This window comes from Chanodichthys erythropterus, chromosome 1 (assembly GCF_024489055.1).
Source record: "Chanodichthys erythropterus isolate Z2021 chromosome 1, ASM2448905v1, whole genome shotgun sequence".
NCBI lineage: Eukaryota > Metazoa > Chordata > Actinopteri > Cypriniformes > Xenocyprididae > Chanodichthys > Chanodichthys erythropterus.
This window is the reverse complement of record NC_090221.1, coordinates 29,213,987-29,226,434: the sequence shown is the minus strand read 5'-3', so window position 1 is coordinate 29,226,434 and position 12,448 is coordinate 29,213,987. Positions and strand designations below refer to the sequence as shown.

General features: G+C 38.7%; 1 protein-coding gene across 1 annotated transcript; it reads left to right on the top strand.

The window, feature by feature from the left end:
• Window positions 1-292: 292 nt before the first annotated feature.
• On the top strand, window positions 293-11,266 carry clcf1 (cardiotrophin-like cytokine factor 1). The gene is made up of 3 exons (XM_067382864.1): window positions 293-386; window positions 7,047-7,198; window positions 10,307-11,266. Exons 1-3 carry the CDS (start codon window positions 371-373, stop codon window positions 11,264-11,266), a joined length of 1,128 nt encoding a protein of 375 aa, XP_067238965.1. The 5' UTR covers window positions 293-370.
• Window positions 11,267-12,448: the final 1,182 nt, after the last annotated feature.

The following is a 12,448-nucleotide window of genomic DNA, read 5'->3' as shown; positions in this document are numbered from 1 at the left end:
GTCAGTCAGTTAGTCAGTGAGTTTCATCGACACTTACCTGGATATCAGAGCACGCGCGCGCGGTCACTCACCAGCTGTCAATCACTTCACACGCTCACGTTCTGCTTCAGAGACTTTTATTTACTGCATTTATTTACTTTTTTTTAAAACTCACACGACAGGTATTTTCCTACATATATTTATTTTATATAGCGCTCCAGGCACACGCAGACTAATCCAGGAAAAAAAAAAACTTTGGGAGAGTTTATACTAAATCACCGGGCAGCGCACGAAAATAACAAGAGTTAATTTTATTGAATCAAAAACTCTTTCAAAACCTCAAAAAGAATAAACGGATCAGAACGGAAATAAAGGATTTGGTCCAATTAAAATGCATCGCTGGAAAGGTAAGTGATAAGCGACTTTGGCTTTTTACAGTTACAACTAATTTTGGTTAATTGATAATTAATAATTATAATTATTATTTGATAATTATTAAATATATTATAAGCTAATTGTTTGTTGCTTTAGGAGCCTTTAGTCCACAATAGTGTGTGTGTGTGTGTGTGTGTGTGTAGCCTATGTGTAGGCTAAACTAAATTTGTTAGCAAGGTCGCCAGAAGGAGAAAACCGAGTGAATGAATCTTTAGTTTTCTAGCACATGTGATACTGTTTTCTATTCTAAAAAATGTTTCAAAAGCTCTTAAATATATCAAAGACTGATTCTCTGAAAGTCTGCCTTTGAGTTTGAGAGGCCTAAGCAGTCAGTGTAGCAAAATAGGTGAATTTCGTTTAAGCTAACGAAACGTGTTTAGCTCGGGAATAACTTTGCTTTTCATGTAAAATAATCGATTAAATTGTTGCTCTAAAGGTGAGTTATGTTTATGTGCATATGTTAAATCAGTCTAACTTGAAGAAGAACTCGTGTATAATAGCCTACCTGTATTTTCGGACTAAAATTGTAGGCCTCAGACTTCTAAACAAGAGTGTTGTAAAATTAGTAAAGCAATTCTAATTTCTTGCCAATTTCACTGAACAGTTAACATGGCAAAGAAGAAGGTGAAGATATATTATAGAAATTAATATAGAGAATGGGTTGTTGTAATAACTATAAGACAATTATTTTTTAAAAAAGTAGGTATTTTAAGGAAATGAACCCGAGCCCTAACTCAGTCTTTCACACAAACCTGTTGATGTCGGAAGATTTAAAGTATTTAGGAGCCTTTGAAGACTAGAAGACTTCTTCAAAGTCCTCACACATTCATTTTTGTCATGTTTCACATGTCATTTTCATAAAGCATAGCCAAACCTGTGCACACGCACATACTAAGACTATAGTTATGCTTCTATTCTTGTTCTCAAGTGCATGTGGTTCATAGGGCAAGCTCACCCCTGTCTTGTTAACCGACACTGATATGAGAAAGTACATGATTCATGTTAGTCAGGGTCTAAACACACAAACCCACACACATACATACCACCTGTCTTCAGGGAGCCTGTGAAAAGGAGGAAGAGTGTGTGACGAAATGATGCGATTTACGCCTGAACAAAGCAGCAGAGCAGTCTGTCACGCTCACACACACACACACATTCTCTTTTTCCGTGTTACAGTTCATTTTGTCCCACATGCACGCTTGCCCCACATGCATATACACATGCATCTATCACACAGAGCCCAAACTGCCAAATACACTCAAACTCACACAGATGGTTTCAGAAAAAAAGCCCCAAACCATTAACATGTCACAGCGCCCCATGCATTTGCATTTTAATCCACGCAAAGATGCGGACAAGACAGTCGGGTTTTGGGGAGGAGAGAGAGAGAGAGAGAGAGAGAGAGAGAGTGTATAAGTGAGGTATAGGGATGAAGAGCTTCAGGAAGTGCAGGGCTTAAGGAGAAAGAGAGAGATGGAGTGATGGAGGAAAGGAAAGAGGGTTAACGCAGCCCAGATTCCCTCTAAAAGAAAAAGGAGAGAGCAAGCACAGGGGAATGATATAAAATGAGTTGGTCACGGTTTGAACAGTTACACATGCTGTTTACATTTTTCCCAAATTAACATGGCCCCTCGCTTCACCAAGCCCCTTTCTCTCTCTCCCACTTCTTTCTTTCTTTCTTTCTTTCTTTCTTTCTTTCTTTCTTTCTTTCTTTCTTTCTTTCTTTCTTTCTTTCTTTCTTTCTTTCTTTCTTTCTTTCTTTCTTTCTTTCTTTCTCAACTCAAACTGTTTGATTTCCATATTTGATCTTCAAGATTTGACGTGCAGATAGTTGCTCTTCATTTTGTTATATTTATTTTCAAGAGCGAGTCGTTTTAGGCAACGTTAAATGAGAAACTTGAGTCAGGGAGATGGGAAAATGGCGAGGGGGAGGGAAGAGATAATTAAAAAAAGCAAGAGAGAAAAAAGAAAGGTAATTACAGAGGTAGAGATATAGTGCACCGGAATTGGACTGGACAAAAAAAAAAAAAAAGCTTGAGAAAAAAGATCAGAGATGGAGAACGTGTGAGGAAAGTGCGAAGGAAAAAGTGAGGGTTTTTGTTAACGCAGGTTTTATTGTCCATTCCTTGCCTTGTTCTCAAGGTCCTTGGCAAAGCCGACAACGTTTCAGGCCAACTTCCATCAATTTAAATTTAAAACTATCCAAAAGTATCCACGGGGAGATTGAGAATTGTATGTCCCCTTGTAGAGATCACAGAGAGCAAGTGTGAGAATGAGAGAATGAAACCTGGTTTGATGTATCTAGAAGCAATTGCTAGACGTCCATCATGTACGTAAGATGCATTTATATTCTAACATCCATCTGAATGCCCTGCATGTTAGTGTGTGTGTGTGTGTGTATGTCTAGTCAGTGAAGGAATGCACATTTGATTGAGTGCAGACTGCACATAAATCTCTACTTTAACTGTACACAGACACACAACATGACCCTGACCCCCTTCACAAACACACACACACACTCACTCATGAATATGAAAGACTAGGCTCTTTGTGCACTGAACTGACCAGCCCATCATATGGGCAATATAACTTTATATGATGTGATAGGAGGGAGCTTGTTTTATGATATTGCACCATAATGCTGAATTCTTGGTATTGTTGACTGGAGCCTCCAAGACTCGTCTGTTTAGTGTTAACACAGAGGCAACAAATCAGTCAGAAGATGGAAGGCGAGAGGCTACGTGTGCATGTGTGTGAGACAGAGAGAAAGACAGCGCAACTGACTGATATACCGATTTGACATAATATCATTGCTGCCAGCTGTAGGCTATATGCAAACACACACACACACACACACAGAGATCTGTCCTAATGAAAGCCGTGGTTATTCAATAAAGTCGCGGGGGATTTGTTTCAGGGGTTATGTAAATATGCCAGTGCTCTGTTTTAGAGCTGTTGTGCTTACATCCAAATAAGCAATAAGAGAGAAGAACATTCTTCATGTGATTCTCGATAATATCTTCTATGCCATGAGAAAAACAGCAGTTCACAAATTGCGTTTGCTAAGAAACATCTCCGTATTATTGCTCAAATGTATGGATAGTAACCCTAAGAAGTAAACACTGTGAATATAATGCTGATTGTTGAGATGTGTGATATTGCTTTTCTAAGCAGTCAGAAGTACAATTTCTACCCGGTGATAATCATCAAATAACTTTTGTACAGCAAATCCCACTCATGCTTTCTTTAGAATTATGGATATCATAATCACGACGTTATGAGGCGCCTTTACTTTGGTAGGAAAGAAGAAAACAAGATCTCTTCAATATCACAGTTTTATCTCCTGAGAGGAAAAAGACCTTTGTAATGTTTGCATATGTCTTAGATTCATCTGTGAGAGATTTAGTAGAGAACTCAAAGCCAAGATAGTCTGCGATCAAAATTTAGAAATCATATAAACTCATCAAATTCTTTAGAGATCATAAATTGACGTTATTTTAAAGCTTTTAAACTCTTAAAAATGAAAGTTCCAAAAAGGGAAGAACTATTTTTGGTTCTCCAAAGAACCTTTCAGATCACAGTTCTGTATTTAAAAGAACAATTTAAAAACCCAAAGAACTATTTTCCACTATAAAGAAGCTTTTGTGCTATGGAAAGTTTCATTGGATGTTATAGGTTCTTCGTGGAAGCGTCAAAGCCAATAAAGAACCTTTATTTTTTTGTATGTTGTCAATACTATTTCTCCTGGGAAATATAATAGTAGAAACATTTGAGTTAACATTAATGCTTTAAAAACATCATAGAGAATTCCACTTCAAGTCTCCAGAGCTATGAAAGAGAAACCTTGGAGCAATAACATACACTTATCCAGTTATTCGTTGGAACAAAAGACAATTATAATAAGAATAAGATGTCAGTCAGTGTTTATAAGATTTTAATGGAAGATTTTTATTATAACACAGAGAAACATCATTCGATATCTGATGTTTTCAATAAGCCGATTTTGTTGGATCAGGATTTTGGATCCATCTGAGATGCAGTGCTGAACTTTTCCACGCCCGGTTACTTATCTATCTGAAACACTTTGACTATTTGGGTTGAGGAAAAGGTGTGTCAGGAGTGTGTGTGTGTGTGTGTGTGTTTCAGGTAGCGTTTTAGATGAGCGTTTCATGAGAATTCTTCCCTCTTGAAGAAGAATGAGTGAATTAGAGGAGATTGAAGGGGAGAGAAAAAAAAAAGAAAAGAGGAACAGAGTTGAAAAGAAAAACTGGCAGGGCTAATCGAGGTTAATAAGCTGTTGTTATTTTGGCCGGGGGCAAAAAAGAGATAAACCACTTTAAAGGAGGGGAGGAAACATAGGCGTGTGTGAGAAGTAAAAAAAAAAACAACCTGGTGAAGTTGACAGGGGAATATGAGGGGAAGGAGAGAGAAACAATGTGTGACAGCGAGAAAAACGTGTGATTGTGATGGAGAGAGCTGGGAGAAGAAAGAATTGAGAGAAAAATGGACATGAGGATGATGGGGGGGGGGGGTTCAAGAAGAGGAGACGAACAAAGATAAAAGGGAAAAGCAAAGGGGAGGAGGTGCACATATTTCACACCTGTTGAAAACACAATGCCTCAAACAAGTAATTACACATCTCTGCCATGTTCCTCTGAATGCTTGACACAAAAAAGAAAAAGAACAGAGACACTGGGTGAGATGTGTTTGTGCCGGATGACTCCCTGAGGCTCGCATACGCGCATAATAGGAGCTCTGTGTGACCCTTTTCGAAGTTCGAGGTTCATTCTCATTTGCTGCCATTTTCCCAGCGTGATTTCTGAAGACATGGGTTTGAAAGGGTCTCTGGATGGGCACACTTACACACACTCACGCACAATACCAAATGTAACAAATGCACTGGTCTGTGTACAGGCATGTATATACACATAATCCAAAACAGAAACCTGCAAACACACACTCCAAAACAAAAACATGTCCCAGAGTAGAGGACCACACACACACACACACACACACACCCCTGAGCTAAGAAAAAGTACTATGCTATTTGTCAAATGATAAAACTATAGATATATGGTTAAAAATGATGATTACATGTATTGACGCTTTCTGTTTGACAAATGTTATAGAATTATGTCGATAGTTCACTGTTTAAAAGTCATTGCGAAAATAGCTCAGAAAAGTTAAGTTGGCTCTGAGAAAATCTCTAACACACTCTTTTAGGGCTGGTTCACACAGAAAACGTTTTTGCTGTAAAACACAGTTCAGAAGAGCGAAAAAAGAGCATGTTTTTTAAAAAGCTGAACTTGTGTGCCGCGTTTTTAGAATGCCGTGTTCGTGAGACGCTTCAAAAGACTCAAGCGCAACGGTATGGAACGCCAGTCAGTTCAAAAATACGCAAATTTGTGTATATTTGAACTGACTGGTGTTCCATACAACATCCATAGCACATGTTTACATTGAAAAACAATGGAGCTCAATGGAATGAAACAACACGTTCTGTTTGAATAGCCCCCTAAAAAAGTAATGGATCTTTATTGGTATTGATGTTTGTAGAACCTTTAACAAAAGTTTGGTTTTTTTTAATAGTAGAAAGTAAATGCTCTTCATACAAGAAAAAAAAGTTTCTTTTAAGAACTGTCCACTGAACAGCCTTTTGAGGAGCCTAAAATGGTTATTCTATATGGCATCGCTACAAAAAAAACCCCAAAAAACTTTTAACATTTTGTTTTTAATTTTTGTGTTAATTGCAAATGCCAATTTTTATTATTTATGTAATGACTTTAGGGAAATGTTAAGTATGGCTTATGTGTTCAAATACTGTACATTTGGCCACTGTAAATTGATCTCATTAATGGTAAAACAGAAGTAGAGACAGATCTTTTCTTCTGTATAGTAACATACATCCAATTAAAATTAATTATCAAAAAATAAAAAATAAATGGCTCACCGGAAGATTGAGTTATGACATTATCTTTAACAATTACAAGGTCAAAAAAAAAAAAACATATGTATGGATGAATCGCTCACGATAAGATCAATAACATGCAAGGGTAAATTTTCATTTCATGCTGACTTTAATGCATTAAAATATTGCAGTAAGGGTCATTTTAGCCGTAAAGATATATGAAAACATATCGATATAATATGCTGCATGTAAAATATATTTCATGGCCTGCTTCGTATGAACATAAATCCCTATAATAATCCTGTGCAGAACTTTTCTCTCTCTCTACAAACAAACTGTACCAGAGACCAGTAGCAGAAGCAGTGCCAAACATATCCGCATGAAATTGTAATCTCTATAATCAAAATATAACATAAAACTAACTGTTTAATTTTGAGTACCTCAAAAGAATTACAGTTAAAACCACTATATTACAAAAATGACAAACCATAATCTCTGTGAACTCTCATAAACCAAACATTTATTCAGAGCTGATTACAGACAGATTTTCTCTGGTTGGTGTTTTTCCTGAAACAATATCACAGTGTTATTTGAGAATTAACAAACTTATTAAAGCATTTTTACAAAATGAAATGGCAAACCAAACAAGAGAATTGGACATTGTATTGTCAATTGTGCATTTTCACTGGACTTAAATCCCAGTTTTCACTGCTTTCTATTTCAGCTGCTGTGCTGATGTTTTTGGCTGCTGTGTTGGGGTGTGGTCAGGCGCTGGACCGCACACTCATTCTGTCCAATGAGAGGAGCTCGATAGAGAGAACATATGAGCTAACCAAATACCTGGACCACCAGCTGAAGGAGATCAGAGACACCTACGTGAGTCACAATCTGTTAGTGTGTGTGCGTGCTTGTGTGTGTATGTGTTATCGGTGTGTGACGATGAAATGTGACGTATTTGTTTATAGATGTTTTCCTGTGGATGCTCTCCCCCTCACTCACTCTTTGTATTATTATCTCTTTCCTCTTTCCCTGACTGTATTGTGATACATGCTCTAGTTATATAATTAGCTGTTTCTAATATCTTGTAACTGACATTTGCCAGGTAATGGTGTATAAAGACCCCTTTAAATAGTTTGATAGCAGTTTTGTGCACTGTGTTTATGTGTTTGTTATTGAAACAGGAAGTTGGGGCGGGACACATCAAGGCTTGTCCTTTTCATATTAACTAGTTCTTTGGGTAACTTAAAAGCTGCATGAAATTAAAATTCACCTTATTTTCTAAATGCATATTATAGATCTTTATGTCCATGCATATGTTTCTTGCTTTTTTTAATTTGATGTAACTTTTATTCATGTAATGAATTTATCTTCTGGTGAAATAACAGACTCTCTCTCTGATGATGAATGCAGGACTTCTCCAATCATTTAGTTGCTTAAAAGGGATCTATAATGCCCTTTTTATAAGATGTAATATAAATATCTGGTGACCCCACAATCTGTCTTTGAAGTTTCAGCTCAAAATACCCCACAGATCATTCATTGTAGCTTGTCAAATTTGCCTCTATTTGGGTGTGAGCAAAAACACGCTGTTTTTGTGTGTGTCCCTTTAAATGCAAATGAGCCCTTTAACAGCTCGCTCTTCGGTTGCTCAACAACAACAAAGCTGGACAATCTCACGCATCCAAAATGACGATTGTCAGTAACAGTGTTCAGCCTTACATTGTTCAAACCGGAGTCAGACACTGATGGAGAGACTCAGAATGGTTAGTGGATAAATTTATGTAGTTGCTGTGGTGTTTATTCAACTCCTTGACTAGCATGTGCCGTCATGTTAATCTTTTGTGCAAATCCAGTTTGAATTGACCCTCATTCGTGAAGCAGTCCGGCGTAAAATTATGGCATGCCAACAAAACTCTGCTACAACAACTCTTCCTCTTCTCTAAAGCAGCCTAACATGGCCTCACCCCCTTTTTTGTGTGTTCCCAGAGGCAGGGTTTAGGTAAATTTTGGGGTTTGTGATGTCACCAACCCGGGGAGAAGCTTGATGTAGTCCCTACCAGCCATTTGTTGTAGTCCGATTTCTGTAAAAGAAAATATCTCCTTTTGCATTGAACTTTTAACGCCGTGACTTTGTAGATGTTGTTTATGCTCAAACAGCAACATTGCACACTAACTAAAGTGAAATCATAATCAAGGACCCCTTTAAACCAAACAACCAAATCTCAAAATCCAGTGAACAACCGATGCATTGAACCAAGTACACAGCCTACTCTTTTTTTTCTTCAATATTCTGTTTCACTCAGATGCATGTACTGTACGGAAGAAAAGATTTGCCACTACATCCATTTCTGCGCAACTTTAAAGGCATAGTTCATCCAAATATGAATATTCTGTCATCATTTACTCACCCTCATGTTATTCCAAATCTTGACTTTCTTTCATCTGCGGAACATAAAAGAAGATATTTTGAAGAATGTTGGTAACCAAACAGTTTTTGGGTACCATTGACTTCCATTGTATCTTTTTTGTGTTCCACAAAACAAAGAAAGTCGTACAAGTTTGGAACAACATAAGGGTGAGTAAATAATTACAGAATATTCATTTTTGGCCAACAAACATGCCAACTAAACAAAAACAAGCAACCAACATCCTGTGACTCACAACTTTCTAGTCAGAAGCAGATGGTATTTAATATTTAAGAGGACTTTCACAGACTAGAGAGCATTTTACTTGACAAAATTTGTTATAAACCCAGGTATTCAGTATGCGTCTTCAATACTTATGTTTATTTAGTCATCTTTTAGGAGTACACTTAGGTTCCAAAATGGGAAGAACATTTTGGTTTCCCTAAAGAACCTTTTAGTAATCAGTTCTTAAAGGATTAGTTCACTTTTAAATAATATTTTCCTGATAATTTACTCACCCCCATGTCATCCAAAATGTTCATGTCTTTCTTTCTTCAGTTGAAAAGAAATTAAGGTTTTTGATGAAAACATTCCAAGATTATTCTCCTTATAGTGGACTTCAATTTGCCCCAAATGGTTGAAGGTCAAAATTACAGTTTCAATGCAGCTTCAAAGGGCTTTAAACGATACCAGACAAGGAATAAGGGTCCTATCTAGCGAAACGATCAGTCATTTTCGAAAACAAATGTAAATGTATATGCTTTATATAAACAAATGATCACCTTCCAAGTGCTTCCGCCAAAACCGCACTTTTGTATTCTTCAACACGCCTACGCTGTATGTCCTACGCCTTCCCTATTCTACTTACGGAAAAAACTGAACTGCCGCTGCGTTCGCTCCGTAAGTAGAATAGGGAAGGCGTAGGACATACGGCGTAGGCTTTTTTTGAAGAATACGAAAGTGCGGTTTTGGCGGAAGCACTTGGAAGGCGATTATTTGTTTATATAAAGCATATACAGTTGTATTTTTTCGAAAATGACAGATCGTTTCGCTAGATTAGACCCTTATTCCTCGTCTGGAATCGTTTAAAGCCCTTTGAAGCTGCATTGAAGCTGTACTTTTGACCTTCAACCATTTAGAGACCATTGAAGTCCACTATAAGGATAATAATCCTGGAATGTTTTCATCAAAAAAAAAAATTCTTTTCAACTGAAGAAAGAAGGACATGGACATCTTGGATGACATGGGGGTGTGTAAATTATCAGGAAAATTTTACTTGAAAGTGAACTAATCCTTTAAAAGAACCATATTTTTTTTGTTTATTTTCTTGGTGTGAATCCTATTTCAATAATCTAAAGAACATTTTTCCACTATAAATAGCATTTTGTGCAATGGAAAGGGTTAAATGTTCCTCATAGAACCATCAGTGCCAATAAAGTACCTTTATTTATTTTTTTTACAATTTTGATTTCATGGGGTCCTTAAGTGCCTTGGTCTTATAAACCTTAAAGCACATAAAAAAACACTACAGAATCAGTGTAATTGTTTTCTAATATCTCTCCTCATCTCTGGTCCTCAGCTGTCTTATCTTGGGCCTCCATTCAGTGATCCCGGCTTCTCTCCTCCACGTCCCAACAGCTCCTCTCTGTCCGTGCCCAGTGCAGCTACACGTGTGGACTTGTGGCGCGGGCTGGAGAACGGTGCCCGTCTGGCACAGAACCAGCATGCATACAGCATTCTTCTGTGTGCTGTGAGGGATCTGGCGCGCTCCACCCTGTGTCCGTACCTCCAGAGCTCTCTCCTACACTTCTGCTCCGGCCTTAGTGGGTTACTCGGCTCAATATCCGGCCTGATGAACGCCCTGGGCTACACCAACCTACCACCCTCCACAGGTTACGCCACGGCCGCTCAAGGATACGCCCCACCCATGTCGTCACAGTTTCAGGGCGTGAGCGAGAACAGCCCCGCCCCTCTACGGAGTTACGTGCCTCGAAACAAAGGCGTTCAGACCGCCTCGGGTGTGAGAGAGGGAACGACTCGGGCGGATCTCAAGCGGGACAGAGAGAGAGAGAGGGGGAGGAGAGGGAGGAGAAAAGAAGGAGAGAGTTGGGTCGCCAAAGAGGAGCGAGAGAAGGAGGAAGGAATGGAGAGATGGGGAAAAAGGAGAAGACTGCTGAGCATGGAAGAGGAGAAAACGCTAAAACTGATAAACAACATGAACTACACAACTTTAAAAGTTGGAGATGGATACCGAAAGCAGCCCCTACTCTTTTCCTTGCCATCCCTCCATCCTCGTCGATCTAGCCGCTCCATCTCGTCTCCTAATGCTGGTCTCTCTCCTCTCTCACTCCTCTATCAGTACGGAGGGCCGGCCGCTGAGGTTCACACTTTGCTGGCGGCCCCTGTGCTGTCATCACATCCCGCCCCTAATGACTTCTCAAGGAAAGTTGAGGGATTTTGGGTACTGCGAGAACTGCAGAGCTGGCTGTGGAGATCCGCGAAAGATTTCACCAGACTAAAGAAACGGCTACGAGCTTGAGAAGGAACAAACGCTCTGATCTAAAACCTAATGAACTGCTTTCTAACTATTAGAGAAATTTCTCTGACAAAAAAAGATTCAGTGTCTATTCTCAATAGTTTAGCAATGTATGAAGCACAGCTCACACTGAAGTCACTTTCAATAGGGTGACCATATGTGCCATTTTCCCAGGACGCGTCCTGTCCGGGATTTCTAAATTGCCTAAAATGGCTTGAGCCCTTGCCTCTTTAATCGTGAAAGTGGTCATATTGACGTGCCCCCTGAACACAATTTCTAAACGTCTGTGCAAGCCACTGTTCTTATTGACAGTCTTCATGCAATGCATTAAAATGTTGTCGTATTTGCAATGCTTTGACCGTTCTCTGTAGATCCAGCCTTCTCGCAAGCCACGATTGGTCAATTATGTTTAATGCACGCTATGGGTAAAATAATTTTTTAATCATTACCTTCTGCAAATATGAAAACCAAAACTACATTTTATGCAACTTAGAAATCCTGGACAGGACGTGTCCTGGGAAAATGGCACATATGGTCACCCTACTTTCAAACCTAGCAGTTTTCTGTTGGTCAACTCTGCAAATTCACATGACCAACTTGATCCAGTTGCAAAATCTGTGTGGGAAAACTTTCGCATTTATGCAAATTCCCAATTGCATGGATTCCCATTGAAATTACTGGATTTCACCCATGAAAATTTGCTGAATAACAGTAAATGTGGCCACACCTTAATGGAACACTCCACTTTTTTTAAAAAATAGGCTCATTTTCCAACTCCCCTAGAGTTAAACAGTTGAGTTTTACCGTTTTCAAATTCATTCAGCCGATCTCCGGGGTCTGGCGGTGCCACTTTTAGCATAGCTTAGCATAGTTCATTGAATCTTATTAGACCGTTAGCATCTCGCTCAAAAATGACCAATGAAGAGATATTTTTAAAAGATAAAAGATATTTTTCCTATTTAAAACTTAACTCTTCTGTACTTACATTGTGTACTAAGACCGATGGAAAATTAAAAGTTGCGATTTTCTAGGCCGGTATGGCTAGGAACTATACTCTCATTCTGGCGTAATATTCAAGGAACTCGGCTGCCGTACCATGGGTACAGCAGGCACAATGATATTACGCAGCGTCTCTCACAAATGTCTCCATGGTTGCAAGGCACGCTCCCTGTATCAAACAGGGGG